This window comes from Chaetodon auriga, chromosome 15 (genome assembly GCF_051107435.1).
Source record: "Chaetodon auriga isolate fChaAug3 chromosome 15, fChaAug3.hap1, whole genome shotgun sequence".
NCBI lineage: Eukaryota > Metazoa > Chordata > Actinopteri > Chaetodontiformes > Chaetodontidae > Chaetodon > Chaetodon auriga.
The window spans coordinates 405,170-432,011 of record NC_135088.1 but is presented as its reverse complement, the minus strand read 5'-3'; the positions used below and the strand labels follow the sequence as shown (position 1 = coordinate 432,011).

General features: G+C 46.0%; 2 protein-coding genes across 4 annotated transcripts; one reads left to right on the top strand and one right to left on the bottom strand.

Moving 5' to 3' along the window:
• Positions 1-71: 71 nt before the first annotated feature.
• On the top strand, positions 72-3,889 carry rbmx2 (RNA binding motif protein X-linked 2). Of its 3 annotated transcripts, XR_013078268.1 has the most exons (7): positions 72-204; positions 942-1,057; positions 1,367-1,418; positions 1,557-1,686; positions 2,003-2,189; positions 2,353-3,027; positions 3,148-3,889. XR_013078268.1 is itself a non-coding variant. In XM_076751454.1 (6 exons), exons 1-6 carry the CDS (start codon positions 200-202, stop codon positions 2,946-2,948), a joined length of 1,086 nt encoding a protein of 361 aa, XP_076607569.1. In that variant the 5' UTR covers positions 72-199; the 3' UTR covers positions 2,949-3,889. The 3 variants fall into 3 exon arrangements, 2 of the variants coding, with proteins under 2 accessions (XP_076607569.1, XP_076607568.1); XM_076751454.1 differs by having other exon boundaries at positions 2,353-3,889; XM_076751453.1 differs by lacking the exon at positions 72-204 and adding an exon at positions 472-630 and having other exon boundaries at positions 2,353-3,889.
• Positions 3,890-4,406: 517 nt separating this feature from the next.
• Positions 4,407-21,594, bottom strand: siah2l (seven in absentia homolog 2 (Drosophila)-like). The gene is made up of 3 exons (XM_076750844.1): positions 21,062-21,594; positions 8,154-8,333; positions 4,407-7,763 (listed from the first exon to the last, which is right to left on the bottom strand). Exons 1-3 carry the CDS (start codon positions 21,545-21,547, stop codon positions 7,392-7,394), a joined length of 1,038 nt encoding a protein of 345 aa, XP_076606959.1. The 5' UTR covers positions 21,548-21,594; the 3' UTR covers positions 4,407-7,391.
• Positions 21,595-26,842: the final 5,248 nt, after the last annotated feature.

Genomic DNA, 26,842 nt, shown 5'->3' with positions numbered 1-26,842 from the left:
AAATGACTATGTTGGGCTTCTCGTGGTATCTAATTTTGCATACGTCTGAATCATGTAAATGTAACTTGTAGTGAGTCATCCAAACAACAGGTGGCAGCAGAAGCGGGAAAACCTGCGGAAGTGGCTCAAGTCAGCAAAGAAGATCGTTTTCAACCATAGCATTAAGCCTGGTTTAAGTGTCCGTTCAGTGTAGTTCACCATGAAGTAAGTACACATTTTGATATTAAAATAATGGGTTGCGTTTTTACCTACTGTTACCTTAATTCATACTGTCCCGGCATCTGCTCTCCGATGTTCACTAACCCGCTAGCCAGTGCTAACAGCTACCTGACTAACATTGTCGGTAACTTAGCTTCGAAACATCTCCTCATTCACTCCAGTTGCTCCGAATCATGTTAGAGATCTCTCAGTCTAATCATTATATTTTAATCGGCCCGTAAACACACTCCAACAAAAGACATGTGACGTTAACAAAGCATTACAAGCAGTTTTTGGTTCGTATTTAAATTGAGTCATAGTTTTGTTGTGTGTAATGGCGCTGCATGGCCAGATTTGGTGAAGGAGGATTGTTTTTCTTTCAGTTATTCGAGGTCGGATGATTTGCCGAATTCAAGAGTGGAGCCCAAACTTGTACGAAATGTGTTCATGTATCTCTCACACATGTGCATTTCCTGTTTGATGAGAAACGTAAAATCTGGCGGAGTTTGAATGGAGTCTGGTGTAAAGGGTTTTCCACGTGAGGAATAACTAGAAGCTTCCCAGTATCTGTGAATCTGTGTGTTTAGAATGAATTTTGGGGACTATTGTGAGTCAGCTCATTTAGGTTCAGACTTTAGTCCCAAAGGCCAGGGTAAACCTGGTCCACCTCCTAAAATGATCATAAATCGAGCCTCACAGGAATAAGAACAAATTTATAAATAAAAACTTTTCTCTGTTTGCAGTCCTCTAACGAAGGTGAAGTTGATCAACGAACTGAACGAACGTGAGGCCGACCTTGGGGTGAATGAGACTGTTTCCTGGCACACTGAGTACAAAGACAGCGCCTGGATATTTATCGGTCTGTCATCAATGAGAGCTTGAATACAGACACTGGTTGCATGATTCCTACTGAGCTCAGTCAAAATAGACTTAACTGTCTCAGAGATGTAACAGGAGACACTCAGATAAAGCAATTAATAGGTGTGATGTTTGATTACAGATTTCAGTTTGATATTTTACTGGAAATCAACCTCATACCAGAGGAAAAAGTGCATCCACTGGATCATAATATTGTCCATTATTAATATTAGGAAGAAAGGAGGGTTTATAGAGAGACAATGAACCGTGTTGTGCTTCTGCCTGATCTGTTGGTGTTTGTCTCCGGCAGGAGGATTTCCATACGAGCTGACTGAAGGGGACATCATCTGTGTCTTCTCTCAGTACGTTTCCCGCAGCCTTTCTCTCAGTCAGCTAAGACACACCTGCAATGTTACCGCCCGTTTGTCCTCCCTTGTTGAAACAGTCATGGTCAGAGAATGTGAGCATTCACTTTCCTTTTCTCCCCAAAAACCTGTCAGGTATGGAGAGATTGTTAACATCAACCTGGTGCGTGACAAGAAGACAGGAAAGTCCAAAGGCTTCTGCTTCATCTGCTACGAGGACCAGAGGAGCACCATCCTGGCTGTGGACAACTTCAATGGCATCAAGGTGACACAGGTGTTCCTTTAACTTGGAGAGATTTGGTCAGCCTGAACAGAGCCAGGCTGGCTGTTTCCCCCATTTCCAGTCTTTATGCTAAGCTAAGCAGCTGCCGGCTGCAGTTCCATATTCAGCGTTCAGGCATCAGAGTGGTATCAAGCTGAACATCTAACTCTCAAGAAAGCAAATGAGTGTGTTTCCCAAAATGTCAGTTTTGGCTCGTTAACACAGATGGAGGTTAAGGAGGTTCAGAGAGGAGCAGCGATGTCTCTCTGTGTTGTTGCTGTCATTGGCTAATTTGAATCTGTGCTGCGTTTGCTGTCAGATTAAAGGCCGGACTCTTCGCGTGGATCACGTTAAAGACTACCGTCCCCCCAAAGACACAGAGGACATTGACGATGTGACCAAACAACTGAGGGAGGACGGCTGCGCTCCCAAAGCCCGCGAGCAGTCTTCCTCCTCTTCGGAGGAAGATGAGCAGTACACAATCCCTGTGAAGAAGCCCAAAAAAGGTGAGGTCACTCCCTGTTGTCTTAAATGTAATCCTTTTGTTGTGCTCTCTACAGGTAGACGGCAGTAACTACAGCAGCCGTGAAGCTGTGAATAAATGCTTCAAACTATTGAGGCTTAAAGTTCTCCTCATTTCATTTCTTCTCTTGCTGCTCTCTGCCTCAGACAAGAAAGAGAAGAAGAAAAAGAAGAAAGAGAAGAAGGAGAAGAAGAAGGCCGAGAAGGAGAAAGAGAGGGGGAGCAAGGTGCTGCACTCATCCTCTTCCTCACCTCCTCTTCCCCCTCCTGCCATCAGAATCAAAGAGGAAAAGGCGGACGCCGCCTATGACAAGTACAACCAGAGGGGGGCGCCACCAGGAGGACAACAGAATGGGCAGAGAGCGAGGGAGAACGAGAGACTCCGGGGAGAAGAGGAGAGGAGGAGGGAGGCAGACAGGGAGAGAGAAGAAGACAGGAGGAGGAATCGTGAGAGGGAGGGCGACAGGAGGAGAGAGACAGTCTTCGAAAGAAAAAGAGAGTTTGATAGGGACAGGGACAGTTATAGAAGAAGAGAGACAGACAGAGACAATGATAGAAGAAGAGAGACAGACAGGGAGAGAGATGGTGAGAGAAGAAGAGAGACAGACAGAGATAGAGATGGTGAGAGAAGAAGAGAAACTGACCGGGACAGAGACGGTGACAGAAGAAGAGAGACAGACAGAGACAGTGACAGAAGAAGAGAGACAGACAGAGACAGTGATAGAAGAGACAGACAGAGATAGAAGAAGAGAGACAGACAGAGACAGTGACAGGAGGAGAGACAGACAGACAGAGACAGAGGAGGAGAGACAGACAGAGACAGTGATAAAAGAGACAGACAGAGACAGTGATAAAAGAGACAGACAGAGATAGAAGAAGAGAGACAGACATAGACAGTGATAGAAGAGACAGACAGAGATAGAAGAAGAGAGACAGACATAGACACTGACAGAAGAAGAGAGACAGACAGAGACAGTGATAAAAGAGACAGACAGAGATAGAAGAAGAGAGACAGACAGAGACAGTGATAGAAGAGACAGACAGAGATAGAAGAAGAGAGACAGACATAGACACTGACAGAAGAAGAGAGACAGACAGAGACAGTGACAGAAGAAGAGAGACAGACAGAGACAGTGACAGGAGGAGAGACAGACAGACAGGGCGTCCCTGTAAACACTGAAACCAGCTGCAGTAATGTGATGATGAAACTGTTGGTCAGATGATGTAAAAACGTGTAAATGTTAAACTCAAGCTGATATCGTTGCATCATTTTCCAGTGTTTGTTAATGACGGAGCACTGGAAGTGTAAAATCCTGCTGGCGCCATCTAGAGGCTGCAGCCCTCATTACACAGTACACTGATTTATTCTTCGTGGCCGTGCAGCAGAAAGCAGCACTGGGTCCACTAACACTGATTCATGAGGCTGTTAAAGAGATGCTTTCTGTCATTCAGACAGAGACCTGAATGTTCCTTTGGGCTTCATTCACAGCTGACTCTTTCTTAGTTCACCCAGTTCAGTGTAAACCAGTCAGTCGATGGGAGCAGAGATCTCCTAAATGTCCCAGAGCAGGACGGCTGCCAAGTGAAACGTGTTTAATCAGTGACATCCATTCCCATCTTCCCCCTAGAAAATTTAAATGTTTGTATTGTTTGAATGAGTTTTGTAATAAAACAAAGAAATGTCTTCGCCTGTGGCATCTGTGTTTTTTTTCTCTCACTGTATAATTTACAACAAGACTTAAGATTATTCAGTCATGCTAACGTTTGAGTACAACTGAGGCTGATGGGACGTCCTTAGTTATGCAGGTATTTGGACACATTGAAACAAAATGTCTGAACCACATTTCTTCACAATCTGTCCAATAGTAGTTGAGATGTTTCCATCTGGAGCAGACGGAGCATTGCCATCGCTCGAAGTGTGCAAGGCTAAAAATGAATGCTTCAGGTGTTCAATCACACAGCTCAAGCAAGCTTCGGCCGTCAATTGATAATTACACGATACAGACATGGATGGAAACCAGTGTCTGCCTGCACTGTAAGAAAAGCACAGTCAGCGATGTGATGGAGGAGTCACACGTCTCAGCGTGTCACCACAGGCAACAGCCAGTTAGCTTAGCTTAGCATTAAGACCCAAATCAGCTTGAACATCCAGAAACCAGCTCCTCACTGATGAACTGTCAATTAAGAAGTAAAGATCAGAATGACAGAGAAACAAACCGCACCCTTTTATTATAGAAAGACCACAGAACTGAGCAGAACACCGAGGACAAAGAGGTCGAATCAAAACATCCTCATTTCACAGTCACATGATGATTATTAATCTACTGCCCTGCTGCCATGATACAAACTCCCATAACAGCTGATGATCTTCACAGATTTATTAGGAAAAACAATCAGATTTTTAAAGGCAGCTTCGCAGTGCTTTCATACATCCATTTTGATATCACTGTATTTTACATCTTTTTTACTTCAGCTTGGTGGACGGCTCTAAATACTACAATGCCCATGAGCTTCAGATTCATCACTAAATTAATCCAAACTGCTGAATGTTTTATCAGGTTTCTACAGAGTCTAATTTTTACAGGATGTGACACTTTGTGGTTGGATTTTGTTGCTGAAATGCACCCTGGGAGATGTAGACTACTTTCCAAGAGTTTTTATGCCCACAGGCATCTTGTACCTTTGAGTTTTCATCAAAGAGCTGATATCTTCTCATGATTCAGGTTTTCTTCAAAATTAGCATGAGGAATAAATGCAGCGGCCTTTTGTTTTTAGAAAATATACTGTCATTATAACTTCATTTACAATATTTTCAAACATTTCATAGAAAGTCAGCAGGTTGTAAAGTGGAAGTGATTATCAGAGAGCAGCGTTTCCTCTGTGGTTATTATTCAGCGGTGAAGTTAGCGGCGTGTGTTCACGCTGCAGTCAACTGATATTGGCTAATATACATTAGCTTGATTGATGATGTTTGTTTTTTCTTCTAATTAGCGTCTTGGCTAAGACCAATTAACTTGCCAGATAAGGTTTGTTTTCCAGCTAACTAATTAGCTTCTTGGCTAAGACTCATTAGCTTGCCAGATAAGGTTTGTTTTCCAGCTAACTAATTAGCTTCTTGGCTAAGACTCATTAGCTTGCCAGATAAGGTTTGTTTTCCAGCTAACTAATTAGCTTCTTGGCTAAGACTCATTAGCTTGCCAGATAACCAGGGATACCAACTTTTCAGCTGAGTTTGGAATCAGATTCAGGATCAGTTCAGTCAGTGCATTTTATGAGAAAGCCATCTGTGACATGACTCACTCCTGTAAGTAAAATACGTCAATGACTTTTTTTCTTTAAGACAGACAGCGTTCAGTTTTCGCGTCTGTAATCTCAAAGCGGTCGACGCCTCTTTGAAATGAATCTGATTTATCGCCATCTCCATCAGGGGTGGAGGATTTTTTTTTCTCGCTGAACAAAAACAGAGGAAACGCCGCCGAGGTCTGAGGGGTTTACGGTTCTGTTACAGACGTGTCTGTGGTCAGAGGTATCTGGTGAAGTTGGTTTCTTCCTGGTCAGGCGCTACAAAGGTTTAGAGACAAGGAATGTTGGGAAATCGTTTTTTCTTTCTTTTACCCACCATGCCACATGAGCTTTGAGCTAAATAAAGATAATATTGTCTGACCATGGTACCAGTGTGGCTTTGAACGAGCAGTTTTTGAAAACTCTTTTTTCTGATATCAGTTCAGTCAAACAGTCTTGGTGGTATTTCCCTGGGCAGGTTTTCAGTGAAAAAATATCAGGTGAAGCACATCAGCACCATGACTCCCTCAGAAAGAGCTCAACAGGAAGAAGAGGAGATTAGCGGTAGAAAAGTAAGGCGCTGGCGGCTAAACAGACTGCAGGAAGAGGGATCGGAGGATTATTCCTCCATTTCACTGCTTTTATCTGAGATTAAAGACGGTCTGAGGATTAACTGGATTCCACAGCTCAGTCGGTTCCCCCAGAGGTCGAGCATTGACCTCAAATATGTGAGGATGAATCTGCGGTGAACCCAAGTGTACAGTCACAACCCTGCAGGATGCTGTCAGTCACTGTCTACACATAAACTGCTGCAGGGATTTGAACCAGCAACCGTCCACTTAGCCCCATGCAGCCCACGGCTCTGTTCCTTAGAGCACAACGTTACTGAACAGGTGCGTTCACATTATTCTGCTTTACCTGAACTGCCAGCAGCGTTTTTCAGGTCGAGGCCTCTGGAGTTGGATCGCAGCTTCATTTTGTTGTCTTTTGTCTTTAAATCAGATCAAGACATGTCAGCCAATAGTCATTTTTTAGTACAAACACATAACATGAACAATCTTGATCTCTTAGATTAAAGAAGGGACCAAGAGGGACATTTTACAGTGTGAACGTAAACTTATAATGCACTACAGTTTTCTGTTATCAGCTCGCAACAACACACGTGTGCAATAAGCTAATGTAAGGTAATCAATTTACATATGTGTCATTTATAGACTCTGCTGCAGACTCGACCCTGGCTGAAAGCACAAGAACTGCAGAACTTTTCCCAGCAAAGATCAGAATATCGTGAACACGTCGGGCCGACAGGAGGTCTGACGAACCCGACAGAGGCTCATGGGGCTGCGGTGGTAACGAATCTGTTTCCTTAAATGAGACCAGGATCCTTTCTGCTCAGGAGAATAAACTGAGGACAGCTCCGTCTCTGTCCAGTCCAGATGTCCAGGCCTAGAGAAGCAGGTCTGGACTCTTTTCCACTGACTCAAGAGGGACAGAGGCCCCATGCTCCTCACTGGTGGAGGGTCTTCCACTTTTCCTCTGGCGCCCAATCGAGGGACAGAGCGACGACCCGTTCTGTCCCGTCATTCATCACAGATCAAACACAGACATCTCCCAGGCGGAGCTGGCCTTCAGTTGCTGCCGTTGGGTTGTGTGAGAAGTTGTCTCTCAGCTTTTAAAACTGCTTAAAATGTTGTTTTTCCTCACAAACGACTCCAGCGGCTCAGCCAGCTGTACCACCGACACTGCAGGGCACTTACAGCAGAGGAGTCCCTGTAACCACAGAACCAGACAGACGGTGAACTCGACACCTCCCTGGCTCCCAAACTGATCCTATATTGCGCCTCCGTTGTGATGTCCCGTCTTCTGTGTATGACTGCGACTGCCTTAAACGCTGCTCTGCTCCCTCAGCACATGGAGATGGTGACATTGATCCCCAGGTTGCCGTTGTCTGCAAACAGATGGGCGATGGAGGTGTCGAACACCAGGCAGTCGCTGTTCATGATGGCGGCCGCCACCCCGTCGTGGATGGAGCGTGGCGTGGCCTCCCAGGTGAGCCGTCGGCGGTTGCCGTTGAGCTCCAGTCGGTAGGCGAAGTTCTCGGCCTGCTTGCGAGTCCCGATGAGCAGTACAACAGCGAAGAACTGCTGGTGGCCTTCGTACTTCTCCTGCTTCTCCAGGACCAGCATGAAGTGGTGGCTAAAACACGACTGCATCATCACCCAGTCCACGGCGCCCGGCAGGTTGATGTCTGTCGCCAGGAAGACGATGTCCTCCCCCTGCAGAGACAGACATCACAGCCTATACATCCGGACCTCCAAAGAAAGTCTCAGCTCTCGTTTTTGTGGATGGTAGTCGGCTCGTTGCGACACTTTCAAGCCCTCATATTTGTTCACAATCAATATGAGAAAAATACCGTCATGGGAATGAAGACCTGGACACAAACAAGCATTTGGCCTCTAGTCCAAACTACAATGATCCTTTATTTGGTGAACTGTAATTTGGTATAAATTACAAATATGATGTATAATGTATATAAAAACATTAAAATAAGACAAGGAAGCAACTCTGTACGTGGAGCTAAATGCTAACATGCTCACAATGACAATTCTAACATGGTGATGTCTAGCAGGTCTGAGTTCTACCATGACCCACTGATGTTAACTGACCTGCAGCGTGGTGATGGACTTGTGTGCGTGCATCAGGTGAGGCATGACGGCCTCCAGCGAGCCGTGCCACTTGCAGGTAGCTCCGGGACACGGACAGGTGTACGGCCTGAACTCGCATACCTCCTCGTGATCGGGCTTCTCGCTGTGGTGAAGAGTCAGCAGACAGCCAGCCGACGAGTACTGTGGGGAGGACACAGAGACGGGACTGCGTGTTAGAGGCTCAGCGTGTGGACGCCTTCCTGCTGACCCGTGAACCCACGAACAACTAGAACAAGACGTCTGGTGAATCTGTCATTATGAACAAATTCATTGAACACATTAACAATGAAGGCTTTGTTTCATGAACTCCTGTTTGGAGAAGAACAGGAGTTCAGAGCCACATGTTAGCATGGCTAACGATATGCAACAACAGGGCTGAATGAATTCTATGATGCAAAATCTGTATTAACTTGAGGATGAACTCTTCTGATGATGTTGCAGCTGTTGGCTGTTTCTCAGACACTGCATATCTGACTGAGGGCTGAATCTGTTCAGCAGCTGTGTGGAGGCGGACGGATGTGTGAGGATGGGAGGAAGAGCTAGACGACAGAAAGTCAACAGCACAAGTTTGGATTAAACGCAAAGTGTTTTCTGAACCAAAAAACAAAAACCATCTGTACTCCGGCATTTTCAGACTTTGAACGTTTGCTTGATGAGATCAGCTCATTATTCCTCCTTATTGTGTTCACTTTTATTTTTCTTTGAGTCAGTCTTACGGTCTCCAGCATCAGAGCGCCGTTGTTTCATATCAGGTTCTCTGACCTTTTTCACAGCAGGAAAAACACAAGCGGAGCAGAAAACAACAGCTCGTGTGATTAGCAGCACCTCCCTCCATTTTGAAACCCCTTAAATCGTCCAATCATTTTCTCAAACCATCCAACGTTCCGTTTGTGAGAACATTTTTTCGATAAATCACAAATGAGCTTCATATTTTCAAACACAGCCTTTAATCTTCAAACTGAGTGCACTGCGTTGTGTACGAGCTGTCGCCTGCAGCCGAGAGCAGAACAGCCTGCGTGTTACATTCAGTCCTCGTTTCAATGATCCAGATGGAGCGCTGATATAAATAAAGCCGCAGAGTGTTTCTATTCTGGTCGTTCAGGAGCAGATGACAATGTGTGGCTGCAGCTTTCTTCTCAAATGTGTTGAGATACTGAAGGTCACAGCGATGCGATTCTCCCTCCTCCTCTTTCATCTCCGACAGCACAGCACCTATAGACAGACCGGGAGCCTATAGCAGCGTACGAGGGGGGAGCACTGATGAGGACAGTAAACGAGGAATGAAATCAGCGAGACGACGAGGAGCTCAGGAAGAGAGAGAGGGACTCCAGGGAGGCAGGCGGCGGCGTTAGTGATGCTCTTTGAACATCTGAACACGAATCATGGCACAGAGAGAGCATCCATAAACATGAGGACAGGCAGATCCTCAGTCAGCTTCACTTCAGCTGCTGCAGGCAACAGCAGCCTGTTCACTGATTGGTCACCAGAAACCAGCAGTACATTTTCCCTGCAGACGGACTGTGACGGGACCAGAGCACAAAAACAATAAAACTGAAATCATCACCAATATATAAAGACAGAAAAATCCCCCTTCGACCGATCGGCTCTCAAAATGGCTGCAGATTGATTTTCTGTCAGATGGCTAATTGATCGTTATCGTTCATCAGTGTCTATGCTCACGTCCTTATCGTTATTGTTAGCATTCCTTGTGTAGATGGTCTTTTAGTCTCTAGTTGGGTCAAACACTGGATCCTACATTTCCCATAATGCAACTGGATAGTGTCTTTCATTAGAGCCTCCCTGCTTGGTAAACACCACCACCTTTCGATCTCCACACCTTCAGTCTGTACCTGATGACATCACTACGATGAGTACTTTGACAGGTAAAACTCTCTTTGAAGTATTCACGTGAGTTAGAATTCATTTTGGAGCTTCCACTTAATCGACTGTTGATCACCTCAGCTGTAAATCACCACACAGATCAAACTCTTTGAATGTGAACACGCTGGCTTAACAGACAGGATTTAACAGCATCTGTCTGTCACAGTGACGGACGGACGGACGGACGGACGCTGTTCCTGCCGCACTGCTGGGTGTCGACGGTCGTCTCCAACAGCACGGCGAGTGGATTCGCTTCAGGAGGGTGAGGTGCAGGATTGGGCTGCTTGTTTCCGCCACGTGTGCAGGATGGAGCAGGAACAGGCAGCGGGAGGATGACGGATGGCGGATGCTTCCATCTATTCATGAATATATCATTCTAACCTCTTTCTCTGGTTTTGTTTACCCAGGCCCGATGACACATTTCTTATTTACAGCAGCGGGCTGATGACAGAGCAGCTGCCCCAGAATCTGTCGACAGGAGAGAAAACAGCAACACGACCCGCTGCGAGGACGCGAGGCCTGACATGAAGAGCAGACCCCATCCAGACGACAGAATGAGAGACAAACACATTCACATGAAGGCGAAATCTCAAGTATTCAACCCCCGCAGCCTGCAAGACTTCTCAATTCTGCTTTTTCCAAGAGAGGCCTGGAAGCAAAATTATTCCCCCCAGATTCCAGCTGGTAATCTTAGTTTCTGTGCTGCCTCCTATACTTCCAGAGGGATTCAGAAGTTGGCCAATCAAGGACTTTCCAGGAACAATTCCTGAACCAAGGTTTGCTTGACTTGGACCTTCGGCTCTGGATCACTGACTTCCTGGGAAGTCCAGTGATTACCAACCTTCAGTTTACACCTGAGGGCATCACATTCTTCTTCAACATGGCCTCCATGATCCCATTTCACCAGTTGGGATGGGATCCACACGTGAAAATAGTTCCAGTTTAGCCTCATCACTCCACTTGGGGTGATATTTTAGTTCTTCCTGCAGGTCTTCTGATTCCCCTCGGAGAAACTTTGCTGACTGGGATCATAAATAAAAGACCTCGGAGATGAGGCAGGGAGCCAGACTACGACTTCCTCATAAGAAAAGACGCATTACCTGGCGTGTCTACAATGACATCATTGCACCATTTGATCTATTGATAACTGGAACAACGATCAGAATCATCTATTAGTCATGTGCTGAAAACAGAGGAAGGTGACACAGCAGGAGGTTCGCTGCTCATCTCATTAAATATTCATCAGCTGCAGGTCAGAACGCAGCAGCAGCTTCCTGAAAATGGCTGCAGGCTGGAACACGGACGGATTCATTAAGACCAAAGTGCTGCTTGTTTTCATGGTGTACAGTGAGGACAGAAAAAACCTCGTCCAGTGAAGAAGGATGAAAAATGACGCCTCTTTAGTAAAATGATGCCAAACTGCCAAAACTAAGAGTTCCAGAAGTCAAAATGTGTCAAAATTTCAGTCATGGTTCATATTTACACGTCTGTTTTATCTTTGTTTTGTAGCTATGAGGCAGAAAAAAGGTCTAATTTCATCTTCACACCAACAAATGGAAAACAGAACTTCAGTGGTGGAGGACTTTTCTGTGTGTGCGTATGTGTGACAGCAAGGACGTTTGAGAAAAGCGAGGACATTTTTTTCCAGTCGTCATTCCTCAAAGCCTGTTTTATTCAAACATATAGGGCTAGAATTGCAGTTGCGCCAATCAATACACTAATATCAATAAGGCACTGAGTGAGTCAGGTAGTAAGAAAGCCACAGAGATTACCACTAACTTCTTTAACCTCCTTCAGCTCCTAGTTTCGGTTGAGCGGAGCATTTCCCACCATCGCTAACCACCATAGTCCATACACCTCGCTCACGCTCACCCAGGCCTGGTCTTTCTTGTTCCTGACCCTGTAGAGGGGACAGGAACTGTCACACAGCTCTGGGTGAGCGGTGACGGCAACAATTATCTACTCCTCCATTGTTTCTGGCGGTTTGGTTTGCGCGGCGAGAGAACACCAGGACGTCCGTACGTCAGCACGTCGATGACGATCTCAAAGCTGATAGGCTTCACGCGAATTCGCCGCAAAAGTTCAATTATTTCAACTCGAGCGATGAAGCGATGCCGCGATGGGGAGACGCGATGGGACCGATTTTCCAGCGCATCGCCCGGCGCGATGACGCCTCAAATCGCGTCTTTGCATTGACTTTGTATGTAATCTTGTCGCGCGATCTTGCGACATCGCGTTTGGTGGGAACACATTTACACCGTACCTCCTGTACCCATCAGGTCACCTGAGCTGAAAAACCAACCCAGCAAGAAAAACACTCTGCAGAACCTCGATCGATGCCAATCAGGCTAAAAGCACTGTGTGCGCGCGTGCGTGCGTGGAGAGACAGGCTGGTAAATGGGTTAGAGGTAAAAGGACTGCCTGCATCAAGCTTCACTTCAGAGTGGTTCACAGCTTTTTCATTAGCAGGAAATCAGTGGAGTCAGTTTGTTTTAGATCAATAATGAAATCAGCTTCATTCAAAAACAGATGAATCAGCTCGTCAATGCATAACAGGACAAACAGCCGGAACGCTTGCTCGTGTCCCTGAGAGCCTGCAGTGTTTACAGTGTGTGAAATTACCCCAAAAGTAGTGATTTAGCTGTTTTTAATCAGACGTTTAGACAGAAAATATCACTGCAGAAAAAAAGCAGACCAGAACTGAAACACGTGGCTCTGTGCATCCCGACCAGGACGTGCAGTTTGTGTAATACATCCATGTTTTTTAAGGTTTATCACACGCCAAACGCTGCACAGATGTGTGGAATACTGAGACTATCAGCATGGCAACTATTTTATCTTTTGATGCAACGACTGGAGGTAACAAGTAGAAATCCAGCACTGGTGCACGTCACCCAGGAGTGGAGCTTTACTTGTATCATTCCACACTGCAGCAGCATCCAGCTGTTTTCAGACTGCTGCAGAGTAACACAGGGCCGGCCTCGCTCAGGAGCTGCTGCTTCAAACCAGGCAAGAATCACAGAGACCAGCGGCTACACCACGGTTCTCCATCCGGTCCAGACTCACCTGACTGCCAGCCAGCGGTTTGGTGCGGCCGACAGGGCGACTGGCTCTGCCCCTGACCTCTGACCCCTGCTGCCGCTGCTGCTGCTGCTGCTGCTGCTGTCCAGAGTTAGCAGTTAGCCCTGCGGCGCTAGTGGTACCAACTCCATGGTGGCCGTGCCAGCCCAGCAGGCAGCGCCACTGAGCAAGCTCCCTGAGGAGAGGCAGGCAGGAGGCCGGACACAGCATCGAACTCACACACAGCTGACTGACGGACACACACACACACACACACACACACACACACACACACAAAAAAAACACACCTTGATTACTTCCAAACTTTTAGTCCAACAGTCCAGAAACCTCAGCCAGCAGATAACGAGTATCAACGCCAGATTAAACACAACAGCCAATAAGCTTTTGACACTCCCACAGAGCAGCAGAGGAGGCAACAAATCCCACAAAAAGACCCTGATCCACAATCCTGGGAAGAGAGCCAAATCTGTGGATGGCAGGGTATGTTGTTAGCGACCTATAGGCTTGGTTTTTGGTTTTTGTTCCACAGTTACATAAACCATATCTTCTTTAACATGTAACTAATGTTTAAAACACTTCGCTGTTTTATCGTTTGGTTGCAACTTCCCAAAGTCGAAAGCGACATTTTCAAATGTCTCACTTTGTTGTCTGGATGCCTGATTATGTCCGTTATTAATACTCAAAAGGAGAGGAGCCATCAAAGACAAAACCCTGATTTAATAAGCTCAGCGTGTATACAAGGACATGTGCTGAATGACCTGAAAAACAGGCAGAAGGCCCGAATCAGGCAGCTTCGTCTGCTGCTCTGAGGATGAGCGCCAAGCTTGAAGTCCACGCACACCCGAAGCTGTAATCTGTATTAACATGATTATTTTAACTGTTCTTTTCTCAAAACTGCTTTACAGTGCAGGTCAAAATTACACATCTCGCTTCCCAAAGTCCCAACAGCCAAAGCTACGTGTTGGTCAGCAGGTATCTTATTCAATCCTTCACTGCGTCTCTGTCCTAGAGTTAGCGGCTCAGACTCTGAAGGTACGTTTCTGAAGTTATTTGTCCCTCTGCGCCCTCTGTACTTTAACCAGCCGGTCAGCAGCTGTTCAGACAGACTGCAGAGCCTCGTGGAGATCAAATAGCAGAGAGATTAAAACGACTGGCTGCACATTGGACCAGCTTTGGTTTCTGCAAAAACACATGAAATCAAAGGATTCACCCCTGAAATAAATCCTGTTTCCACTCAGACGTTCATGACACCGAGTTTAGTCTGAGCCGTCAGATTACATCAGGACCAAACCTGACCTGGGAACCGCAGTCCTCAGGCACCTCTGAACAAATGTTTACGCATGTTAAAAGAGGACTTCAGGCTTCACGTCTGATCAGCACGTCGAGCCTCATCGTTTCACTGCGCTGCATCCTGCTCATACAGCCACCGCGTTCGTCCGCAGGCTGTGAGAACCAGATCTTCACTTCATGAGCCGTACAGGTGGACAGACCAACGGAGACATTTTGGGTCTGACGGCAGGTTTCAGGGCTTCACAGTCAGCACATAACAAAGACATAATATTGTTAAGTGGAGCTTAATGATCGACTGATTACAGTTCATCTACTGAAGAACCAGCAACAATTCTGATCGTCAATCATTTCAGTCTTTGATTGAGAAAAACAGCGAGTCTCTACCTTTACTGAAGCTTCGCTGCCCGTCTCCATTAGGACAAAACCAGACGTGAAGACGTCGCCTTGGACTCTTGGGAAACTTTGACACTTTGGTCGTTATTTTCTGATGTTTTATAGACTAAATCAATCAGTTAGTCAAAAGGAACCATGCCCCAATTCATTTTCACTGTTTCAAAGTATTAACCAATAAAATAACGGCAGACTGATCACACAGAAGATTACTGTAAATGATCACAACCATCGATACGAAACAAATGTCTATGAACAGTTATGATAATCAATCGTTTCCGTCCAGTCAAGATACCAAAATATCAGCTGGCTGCAGTTTGTCCGACAACAACTGAACAATTCATCAAAACAAGAGCCAATAGATAATCAATCAACACAGGACTTCTTAGAGCGCGCGCGCGCGCGCACACACACACACACACACGTACCAGCTCCTGTTGGTGAAGCAGACGCAGCAGTAATGCAGCTGAACGTCGCTCGCGCGCTCTCTCTCCTGCTGCAGCAGAAGAAAAAAAAACTGTTTTCTTCTTCTGAGGTAAAAAAAAAAAACGAAGCTCCGAAAACACCCAAACACACACAGTGACTGTCACACACACGCAGAGCCGAAACACAAATACCGATGCGCGCGCACACACACACACACACACACACACACAGCTGTGTGGCGTTTGTCCGTCCGTCCGTCCGTCGACCGGCGGTGAATACCAGCGACAGACACACACACACACACACACACACACACAGCGGGGTGAAACACACTCTCCCTCTCTACGCTTTCAGTAAATGTCTCTCGCCCTCTCTCCTCTCTGGCTGAGCGGCAGAGAAACATTCACACTCCAACCGACCGCACAGCACCATCACGAGACGCGCGCACACGCGCGCACGCACACACACACACACACACACACACACACACACACACACACACAGTGGGGGCGGGGAGAAAGAAAAGAGAGAGAGAGAATAAAAGGAGAGCATCGCTCAGCCCAGTGCGATCCTCCTCCTCCTCCTCCTCCCAGCATCTGTCAACACCCCCCAACACACACATGCACGCGCACATACACCTTCCTTTCAACTCTGCAGTGTGTTTACATCACGTTGTACCTGTATGTAAAGGTGTGTGTGTGTGCGTGCGCTGAGTTGACAGCTGCTGAGAAAAGCGACAGTTTCCTTCCCTCTTTCTCTTTTATTTCTTCTCTGATTCATTTCTATTTTTCTTCTTCTTCTTGTCAGACATGAAGCGAAGAGACATGCTGTCGTCTGATGAGACACTGCTGAGGCTGAAGACAGGACAAAAGACAAAACCTGACTCTGCTAAAGACCTGCAGCCTCCAGTCCAAAGACTTCACTCATTAATTAGTCTAATTCAGCAGCATGTGAAGGGACTTTGTAGCTTGTATATGCTCGTCAATACAGAGAGGAGGTCTCACTGTAATTGCCTGACATATACTGTATATATTAAAAAAAATACTAGGGCTATTCCAAACAACTTTACAATACATGAATGCATTCTTCTCCAAGCATTGGTGAAAAAATAAACTAAGAAAACATATTTATTAGCCATAGTTTTGTGTTTGTAATATCAATATATCCCTTATTGACCCTGAAATTCTGTATGGGTGCATCTCCGGTGATTTTTCTACGATGACAGAGTTGATTGTCTATTTTAAAGGGTCCTGTTAATCCAGTGTTACTGTAACTCTGTCCTGCTCACTCGTGAGATCAGATATCAAAGATACAGTTCATCAGCAGACACTGACAGTGTTGACCAGGAGCAGCCCACCAGCGCTGACACCAAACCCTGCTGAGCTGAGCAACGTGCTGACCGAGCACACGAGGCCTGAATCTCTGCTCCAGGTCACGATGTGAAACAGAAAACAACACAAAACAGCAGAGGAAGACAGAGCCCCGCCCACACTGTTTGACTGACAGGTGCAGAAACTCCACAGATGAGCCCTTGGCAACAACGATGAAGAAAAAATAAAAGGAAATACAAACTGTTTCCTGTCCACAGCAGCTCAGAGGATGCTCTCACACATCTGCCCTGCAGCTGCAATGCATGCTGGGTTATTGAGGCTGCTACTTGTCACTCTGGTCTCCAACCTGCTCATGTGATTATATAGAACTGTTCAGCTGAGAAACTGCACAGTGAAGGTATATTATCACCCCTACAGATGGAATAATGACTTCAGCTGAACTGTGTGTTGAACTGCAGTTCTTCTCATGGCCACTAGAGGCTTTGCTTAGGCTTCATCAGAACCAGAAATACTTTATTGATCCCCAGGGGAAACTGTTTTTGTTACAGGTGCTCCTTACAAGAATAGAAGAAATAGAAGAGATGAAGAAGAGATAGAAAAGATATAGAAGAGATAAACATGTAGTGCAATTAAAAGAGGAATATATACATATATAAAAATCCCCTTCTCGCCCCGCCTGGGGCGGTATTGTGCCTCCTTCAAGCTCGGGTCCTCTACCAGAGGCCTGGGAGTTCGAGGGTTCTGCGCAGGATCTTGGCTGTTCCCAGGAGTGCGCAGATGTTCTTCCTGGTATCTGCTGGAGCCATTTTCCCAGCTTGGGGGTTACCACTCCGAGTGCCCGATCACTACTGGGACCACTTTTGCCTTTACGCCCCACATCTTCTCCAACTCCTCCTTGAGCCCCTGGTATTTCTCCAGCTTCTCGTGGTCTTTCTTCCTGATGTTACTGTCACTTGGCATCGCTACATCCACCACTGTGACTGTCTTCTGTTCTTTGTCTACCACCACTATGTCTGGTTGGTTTGCCACCATTAGTTTGTCTGTAGAGGGTGAAGAGGAAGGGAGAGAGGACAGTCCCCTGGGGGGCCCCAGTGTTGCAGACCACTCTGTCCATCACACAGTGTTGCAGGTGCACATACTGTGGTCTGCCAGTCAGGTAGTCCACAGTCCAGAACACTAAGGTGGGCGTCCACCTGCATTGCTGTCAGCTTGTCACGCAGTAGAACTGGACCAATGGTGTTAAATGCACTGGAGAAGTCAAAAAACATAACCCTCACAGTGCTCGCCGGCTTGTCCAGGTGGGCGTAGACACGGTGGAGCAGGTAGATGATGGAATCATTCATTCAGTCCTGTCAGCGACATCAGCGCAGTGCAGAGAGTTTAGGGCTCAAATCAATATCAGGATATTAAAAGAAACATTTTTCTAACATTTGAAAATATATCACAGCATTGCAAACCTATGCAAAACAAGAAAGGCATCGAGCTGATGTTACATGCAGAGATCTGTTTCCCACAGCGTCTGGAAGTGGAGCTGCAGCGATTAAACGACTGGTCAGGTGACAGAAAAATCAGCTGGAAGCCGAACCCTTCATAACTGATGAATCTGTAGCCTGGTTTATTCTTCATAAGGAATCAATAATCAGGTCTCCTCGTTAATCAATGTGAATACTGCTGCAACCCACCAGACGAAGCTTAACGATTTAATTCTCTCAAATATCCATAATCAGCCTCAAAAATCCAGCACGGGTCAGACACACAGCCTCACAGCAAAGGCTGATGGGTAACCACACACAGGGCAACGCACACACACACACACACACACACACACACACACACACACACACACACACACACGGCTGCAGGTAGGTGGTGAATGTGTGCATGAATGCAGACGAGTTTCTTCGGGTTTGAAATGGAAATGAAGGAAAAGAGAAGCTCATCTCCACCGACAACATGTTCATGACTGTAGTGTTAAGATGAAGACAGAAACTGAAGCACAAATCATCCTTTTCCTCTAAAAACTCCAGAATGCCACCATGTTGATCCAGATGGGATCATATTTCATTTAGGTTTATCAAAACAGGCTGTGGGCGCCACGGTGATGCAGCAGGTAGTGCGCGTGCCTCACAGCAAGAAGGTTGCTGGTTCGAACCCTGGGTCGGGCAGGGCCTTTCTGTGTGAAGTTTGCATGTTCTTCCCGTGCATGCGTGGGTTCTCTCCGGGCACTCCGGCTTCCTCCCACAGACCAAAAACATGCTCGTTAGGTTAATTGGTCTCGAAATTGTCCGTAGGTGTGAGTGTGAGTGTGTGAGTTGTCTGTCTGTGTGTCTGTGTATGTTGCCCTGCAATCGGCTGGCGACCGGTTCAGGGTGTACCCCGCCTCTCGCCCATTGCTAGCTGGGATAGGCTCCAGCCCCCCGCAACCCCGAAATGGGATGCGCGGGTAAAGAAGATGAATGAATGAATGAATGAAAACAGGCTGTTTTTTAATGTGCAGCTATTTCAATGAACCTCCTGAAAGAATCATCATGAATAAAGAAAAGTCTTGTGTGAAAAAGCTGCTCTCCATTAATCTCAGAAATCAGACAGTCCTTGAATGCATCAAAAGAGAGAACACGTCATCGCACGACAGTAAGAGTCGAGATTTACAGAACAATCCAATAAATTCTTCAAATATCTTCAGCAAGTCTCAAATGAAGTGATTTTCCTAAAAATAAAATGACATTTCATCATCATTTCTGTTTGAACCAAACATGTAACATCACATTAAATCTCTAGTCAAAGCACACACATTAGTTTCAGCACCCAGCCCAGTCCTCCTCCTCCTCCTCCTCCTCCTCCTCCTCAGCTTTCAGTCAACCTCAGAACCTCAATTCAACATTAATGCGTCTGAAATGGAGTCAGAGCTGTTTCTGACAGCCAGCCGCATCACTGCACCTCCCTGTCTGTCTGTAAGCCGACGGCGATGACAGACGCGGCCAAAAGTATGCGGACGCCTGCACATTACGGCCATATGTGGGAACTGAGCACGTCATTCCACAACCTATTTTATGAGCCACTTCTGGTCCTCATGATGTATTTGCATGGAAGATAAGCTTGTCATTATACTCAAACTGATGATGTTACGGCAGAAGTTTCCACGAATGATATGACACCGAGCGTCAACCCAACCAAGCATTTCTTTCATTTGTTCCACTTCCTGTTTTGTTTTTTAACATCTGGGTACTCTCGCTGCCTACAGTAAACACAACCAAAACATCTACATCTCTGTCCTGATTGGTTCACACAGTCTTTTAACACTTCTCAGACTTGCAAACACATGTCCATGTTCATAAGGTCATAGTATACAATATACTGTATATCTCACTGATAATATACTAGAAAATAAGTAACTCATTACACAATAATAAGAACGCTGTGTGTTTTTTGAACATCCACTCAAGCAACACGTAGTTAACACAAACACACTACAAGCAGTTAACATGGCGGTTATAGGAGGAAGATGAGCAGCTGATCGTGGAGCTGTGAACTGATCGAACGGTCAGCAGGTGCTGCAGACTGCCGGAGAAGAAACTGTTCCAGCTCTCTGAGTCCTTCAGCTGTGAAACCCTAACCCATAAAACTCATCAGACACTTGGTCAAACGCAGGCAGCAGGACGCGGCACGTTCTCACTTCCCGTATAGACAGGAAGTTAAAAGACACTATAACAGAGCCAGATCAGCATCGGGAGCAGTGGGTTTACTTAATGATGTTGTCCAGCATTAAGAATGTGCGTCTGAAATTGAAACAGTCAACAGGACACCAGCACACGTCTCTGTGTTACTGGTAACCACGAACACTACAGGCTCACAGACACGCACACCTTCCAAACGTCAACAGAGTGCTTCAAGCAAGCTAATTGGGTAATCCAAAGCAGGTCGGGAGGCAGGTTTCAAAGTAAAAACACCTGCACACTCAGAAAACCATTAACATTTTAGAGACACGTGAGTGTTTGCTTACATCTGGCCTGGAGAACACCTTAAAGGTGTGAGTGTGATCAGACACACAGAGCGTCCCCAGACTAACACAAGTCATTTTCCTCAATGTAAGGACTCAAACATAATGTTCCCAGTTAAAAACACCATCTCAGCTAGGATCAAGACACCGCTTCATCGTCTTCATCACTCGTTCCTGACCATCGGGACCGACTTGTAAAAATCGGTAGAGTGTCCCTTTATGAGTCAGCAGGGGACCTCTATGGAGACAGACTGGTCAAACAGTCCTGCAGCGCAGACACTGAGACAAACTCCGGATTTGTTTTGGTCCTGGTGGCGCCCCTGTGACGTCACAGGACACGCGCACACCCTGCGCCAGTTAGCAGGTTGCGGAATGAGGAAGTTGTCTGGAAAGTGGACAGAAGTGAGTGCTAAGGCTGTGTTTGTGTCGGTCATCTGTTAGCGGGTGACCAGGTGAGTCTGTGTGTGGTTTACCTTGCAGGGGAACGGCAGTGTGGAGGCAACCTTCTCCATGGCCAGGTTCCGGATGCTGGGGGTGAGCGGGCCTCGGCAGGTCGGACAGCAGCTTAGCTTTTGGCGGCACGGGTTGCAGACCAGGTGACCCGCCTGGCACTGCAGGATGGGCGGCAGGACATAGTCGAAGCATACCGGGCACTCGAACAGCGCCGTGAGCTCCGGGGACTGCCCGGGCAGACCGGCCGCAGTTAGGGACACAGCGGAGGAAGGGGTAGCAGACCCCGACCCGGCCACGGAGCCCACACCGGCAGCTGCTGCCGCTGCCGCGGCTGCGGCGACGGCGGCGGCGGCGGCGGCAGCGGCGCCTCCCGACCCACCGTGCTTTCCTCCGCCAGCTTTCCCGGCCCCGAGTCCTCCACCTCCGGCTCCAGCTGAGGACGGACGGCTCATGGCTTCCAGCTGCGGTCCGTTTCCTGTGAACTGCCGAGCGAGCGGTAACTTCATCTACTGTTTACTACAGGACGTCGCTCCAAGCCCCCGGAGACACAACATGGCGGCTGCCAATTTGTATCGCCTGCCGTCTGCTGTCATTGGGCACAGCATGTAGATTGACAGGGCGCTCAGCCAATGAAAGAGTGGAGTCGTGTCATTATGTAATCTTTGGCAGGAAAGTGAAAGAGAGGTAAAAAACCAAAAACGGGGTTCAGTTTTAGTCAGCAGCACGAGATGAAGACAACAACATTTCTCTAATTATGAATGAAATACTTTTGAACATATTAAGAATTCTACACACACACACACACACACACACACACACACACACACAACCGTCTGAAATAGTATTGGTGTTACTGCTATTGGTACAAACTGTACACCTTGACCACTGCTACCTTTATCATTATGTCATTATATTTTATATACTGCTGCCCAGCTTCGTCTTTTCTTGAATTTGGCATTTCCTGCTACTTTACATTTTCACTTCCCTTTATTTCAAAGGGAAATTTTCTCTTTATGTCATTACAGTTTCTTGAAAGCTTAACGGGCTACGACGCAGGTTCTGAATTTGAATACAAAGCTTGCAATCAACTGATAACATCATACATCATCATGGGTTAATGCTATAACATTAAAATACTGTTTATACATGAATAATTCTAGGATAATTATCCAATGTGCCTACAGTAGCACGCTGACGGGGACCATCCTGCAAAAGGTGTACGCTCGCTTACTAAGAGAAAATATGATATACCTCTGGCGCCCCTCAGTGGAGGCCAAGGTGTAATTGCATGCTGCTCTCATCTCTGTTTTCTGTACTGCTTCCAGTCATCAGCCTCTCAAAGTGAGAGCAACTTTCACTCAGGGTTTCTTCAGATATCATTAATCTGTCCTCCATACATCCTGATCACTCTAATGAATATTTGCTCTTATTCTGATCATGACACTTGACCCAGTTTCCACTTCATGTGATCCACAGTGTCTGTACTGTATGGGCTCCTGTCCCGTTTCAGGATGTGAGATTTGGACTGTTGGCCTGTTCACTGACCTTTTACTGAGCTTTTGTTCAGTGAAATTGGGGCATTTAAATCCGCTGACGTCATTGAATTGAGGACCTCAGCTGGCCTCTGCAGGTAGGAGACCACGGCCATCAAAACCAAACAGGAACACAGCAAATGATAAAAGATGACTAAATGAAACTAATCCTGAGTGTGAGGGTTCATTCTCCACCTTGGAAACGGGAGTTTGACAATTAATTATTGTCCGAGCAGACTCACCTGGTTTTCCTGAAGTTTCCTGAAGATTTCACATTTTGTGGCATCACATGAAAACAACTCAAACCTTCTCAGTGACAGCTGGGTCAGCTCGGTCCATCAGTGAAGGCCATGAGATGCGGTCGGTCCATCAGTGAAGGCCATGAGATGCGATCGGTCCATCAGTGAAGGCCATGAGATGCGGTCGACAGCTTGGTTGTTCAGCTATTTTCTTCCTCTTTGATCAAACTGACTAAAGAGTAAAAAATACATTTTAGAAGTTTGTAAAATAAAAAAAACAAACTATACAAGAGCAGTTAAACACACATTACAAAGCAAGGAGTTCACACATAAAATATCATATTATACTGTTCTATATTTAGATTTTACTAACACAAGCAACACTAAGTATTATTACTTAGTATGATTCTGGTGTTCACTGTTTCCGGTGATTTAGCTTCTACTAAACACACACTGAGTCGTTTCTATTTTTTCTGCTTTATTTTATATACTTTTAACTAATACTTTTTCTCTTAATCTGTACTTATTTCTGTCCTTGTGCTGCTGCAAAACCTGAAGCTCCCCTCTGAGGTTTAATAAATGAGTGCCTTAACTTATCTGATCTGATCTTGAGCCGCCCAGAACGCTTTAATCACCTTACATCCAGTCTTTTTCAGGACAAAAACAGTTTCTGTCTGTTTCTGTTTGGACAGATCAGGCTGAACGATGCTGTTTCTGGCTCTTCAGCTCCGGGATACATAAAACATGAACAGACTTTCTCGTGAATTCAAAATGAAACAGAAATCAATCTATTCAAGCCCATGACTTAAGTGATGCACTCACCACAGCAATAAGTGACCTGATGAGAGAGGAATGAGTTCAGTCAGGCTGAGAGCATTTCAAGGTCGGCCAGACTCACATACAGTGTGTTAGTCTGCGCTCCTTCCTCAGCCGCTTTACCTTTGATAGACAGCTGCAAGTACGTGAACAGAGCGTGACTTTGATGAAGCTAAAGTTGTGTTTCATAATCATTTCAAAATGCATGATTGGTGATTTTCATCATCTGAAAAATGCAAACAAACTCAGAGTCTAACAAAAGGTCCCTGACATGATGTGAGATGTCAACATTTCAGGTCTCTGTGTAGTTGCTTTGGCCGACAGTTGCTGCCCAAAGGAATCCCACCAAGGAGGAAAACCAGCCAGAATCCGATTCAGTGTTCTCAGGTGGTCTCGGTCCGGTTCTTCAGTCCACACCAGAGTTGATCTGGCAGCTTTCACATCGGCCTAAATGACTGAACCTAACTGGCAAACAGATCAGGTGTGAGAGCGAGCTTGCATGCATCTGCTCCCAGTATCAGAGTTTACTGTCAAAGTTTGGCTCCAGAACTGGTTTCTGTTGGCTGCTTCAGCCCAGCTTTGGCCCCCAGCCCGCCTGAGAGGCTCTTTCCTTTATTTCCAGGAGGACTTAAAGAATTGGCCGACAGCATCGTCCCAGCTCAATTAACCTTCACATGCCTTCAAGTGCACTCACCAAAAGCTGTTTGAAAAGAGAAAAAGATGAGTAAAGCCAGCGGGGAGTCTGATGTCTTGAAGTGGATCACATCAGTCCAGCTCTCAGATCTTTGCACTGACTTCCTGCTTGTCAAAAATGGATTTTTAAAACACTCGGTCGGCTTGTGCCTGATCTGCTGCTCTGTTATGATCCCCCGGACCTCTCAGGTGGTCTGGGATCAGGTCTGCTCACTGTCCGCAGAGTCCGCGCTGAACCTGCAGAAGCATCGTTCACTTTTTATTCTCCTCATCTCTGAAAGCAGAAACCTGCAGGTCTGCTCCAGCTCTCACTTATTTTAAATCAGTTGAAACTCTTCTGTTCACTGCTGCCCGTATCTCACTGAGCTGTAACTTTTCCTTCTTTTCATTCCATTTTATCTAATTTTTATTTCAGTTTTTTACTGAAAAATTTAAAGCTAACCAGTTTTCCTTTCTGTTTTTTAACTGGACCTTCTGTAGTTCAGAAAATAACTCACTGAAACGTACACTCACATTTAGAAAACTAAAACCAAACACATCGAGCAGGAAAATTAAATTCCATTAAAAGAAAATAAAGAGGCTTGTGTTTTGGTTTTGACTCTTTGACTTCATCACCACTGTGTCTGTCAGCCAATTTATTTCCTGCTAATCCGTTAATCTCCTTTTAACGTCACTTCTCAAACTTTATTATTTATTATTTATTAATCCGACTCTGCTTGTCAGATGTTCACGGCGAGTGTGTCTCATTTCCTTCACAGTAACGTCAACAGAGGGCAGAGGGCAGTCAGAAAACATGGGGGGAAGCTCGTCTTGTTGAGATGTTTCAGATGGATATCACTTTCATCTCTGTGGAACTGAGAGAGAGAAGCTGAACAAACTTGAATTCTTCATCTGCTGCTTCTGACTGTATTCATAATTCATGGGCACATTTGCTGAAATTGAAAACAACAATGGGTGAGGGGTGAGGGGTGAGGGGTGAGGGGTGAGGGGTGCCTGTTGGTTGACGGGGGATGTAAGTAGTTGTCACCTGGTGTGTCTGAGGTACGAGCAGCTTTTGGTTCCTGTTACGAAGGAATCAGACAAGCGGTCGTGCCGGCCCTTTAATTATTCACCCTGTGAACAAGCTCGCTGATGTATTTTTAAAAACCCTGCTGATGGATACAAAGATCCTAAAGATTGACAGCCAACACACAGAACAAAGAAAGAAGAAATGACCCAGCACTTCTCTTTTAATAACACTCTGCAGGGAGACAGAAGAGTGCTTTTCTTTTGATGTGAAGCCACATTTATTAAAGTCTGAAACAGTAAAGCTGTGGGCTCGACAGCTGGACGAGGGGAGCTGCAGACTCACCTGATAATCCTCTGCAGGTTCATCTCAGCCAGAGACACAAACACATGGACATGTCATACGCTGTACCATGAAATATCAATTAACGCTCTTCAACTGAACGCTGAGTGGAGCAAACCGGAGCTGCAGTTCAACGCAGGCTTTTCCCATCAACATGTTTTTAGCCTCCAGCACTGGTGGAAGGTGGTGCAGTGGTGGAAGAAAGCTTAGAGAAGACAGCTGATCACCAGGAGCTCGCTGGTTCAAGCCCCCAGGACAGGGAGGATAAATCTGGGTCAATACCACGACGGAGGTGCATTTGGGGTACTCGCACCTTACTTGAATATTTCCATTTTATGCAACTTTATACTTCCTCTTCACTACATCTCAGGGGCAAATACTGTACTTCTTACCCCGCTACATTTGTCTAACAGCTTCAGTTACGAGTCACTTTTCAGTTTACAATTTTTCATACTCTTCCTGTCCAGTGAAAACCATGTATCTCCAGATGATTTTGAATGTTTGTGATAAACTGAAGGATGAAGTGTTTCCTTTACGGGTTGAGAGGATCTTCCTCCTCCTTAAGCCAAATAAACTCTTTAAAACGCCTCTTGGATCAGCTGTGAAATGCATCGTCACAAAGCTGAAAACAGCCTTTTTTTCTCAGCTCATTAAAAGTTGACTTTTTGGAGATACGTGGTTCTCACAGGACAGTGACGTGACAAACGTGCTGATCTTACAGAATATGATGCGTTGCTGTAAATTAAACTAACCAACATTATATAGTAAACAGCAGGGACAGAAAAACTGTGACAGGGAGCGTTTTACTGCAACAGGAGTACTTTCACTTTCACTCTACGTACTTTTACCACTAAGTATTGCAGATACATTAAGATGTTGCATGTTGGAGCAGTTTCACAGTGGTTCTGTGGCACTAATGAGCCCTCATATGAGCCACCACCGCACTACAGCAGACACGCACTGACCCGCATCATCATCATCATCATCATCAGCAGCAGCAGCAGCAGCAGCAGCAGCAGCTCTCTCTCTCTCTCTCTCTCTCTCTCTCTCTCTCTCTCTCTCTCTCAGTGTGTTTTATTCGCTCTGCTCGCGGGTCGGATGGTGGCTGATCTGATCTGTCATCACAGCATTGTTATCGATTGTTATTTCTCAGATCAATAACATCAGAGCGGG

What these genes read in the sequence shown, in the direction of transcription:
- siah2l (XM_076750844.1), bottom strand. Translation starts at nt 21,547, where the DNA reads ATGAAGTTACCGCTCGCTCGGCAGTTCACAGGAAACGGACCGCAGCTG. An exon ending in CACTGCCGTTCCCCTGCAAG is followed by an intron (nt 8,334 to 21,061) that starts GTAAACCACACA and finishes TCCTCCCCACAG; the next exon opens with TACTCGTCGGCTGGCTGTCT. An exon ending in AGTCCATCACCACGCTGCAG is followed by an intron (nt 7,764 to 8,153) that starts GTCAGTTAACAT and finishes CTGTCTCTGCAG; the next exon opens with GGGGAGGACATCGTCTTCCT.
- rbmx2 (XM_076751453.1), top strand. Translation starts at nt 596, where the DNA reads ATGATTTGCCGAATTCAAGAGTGGAGCCCAAACTT. An exon ending in CAAGAGTGGAGCCCAAACTT is followed by an intron (nt 631 to 941) that starts GTACGAAATGTG and finishes CTCTGTTTGCAG; the next exon opens with TCCTCTAACGAAGGTGAAGT. An exon ending in CAGCGCCTGGATATTTATCG is followed by an intron (nt 1,058 to 1,366) that starts GTCTGTCATCAA and finishes TGTCTCCGGCAG; the next exon opens with GAGGATTTCCATACGAGCTG.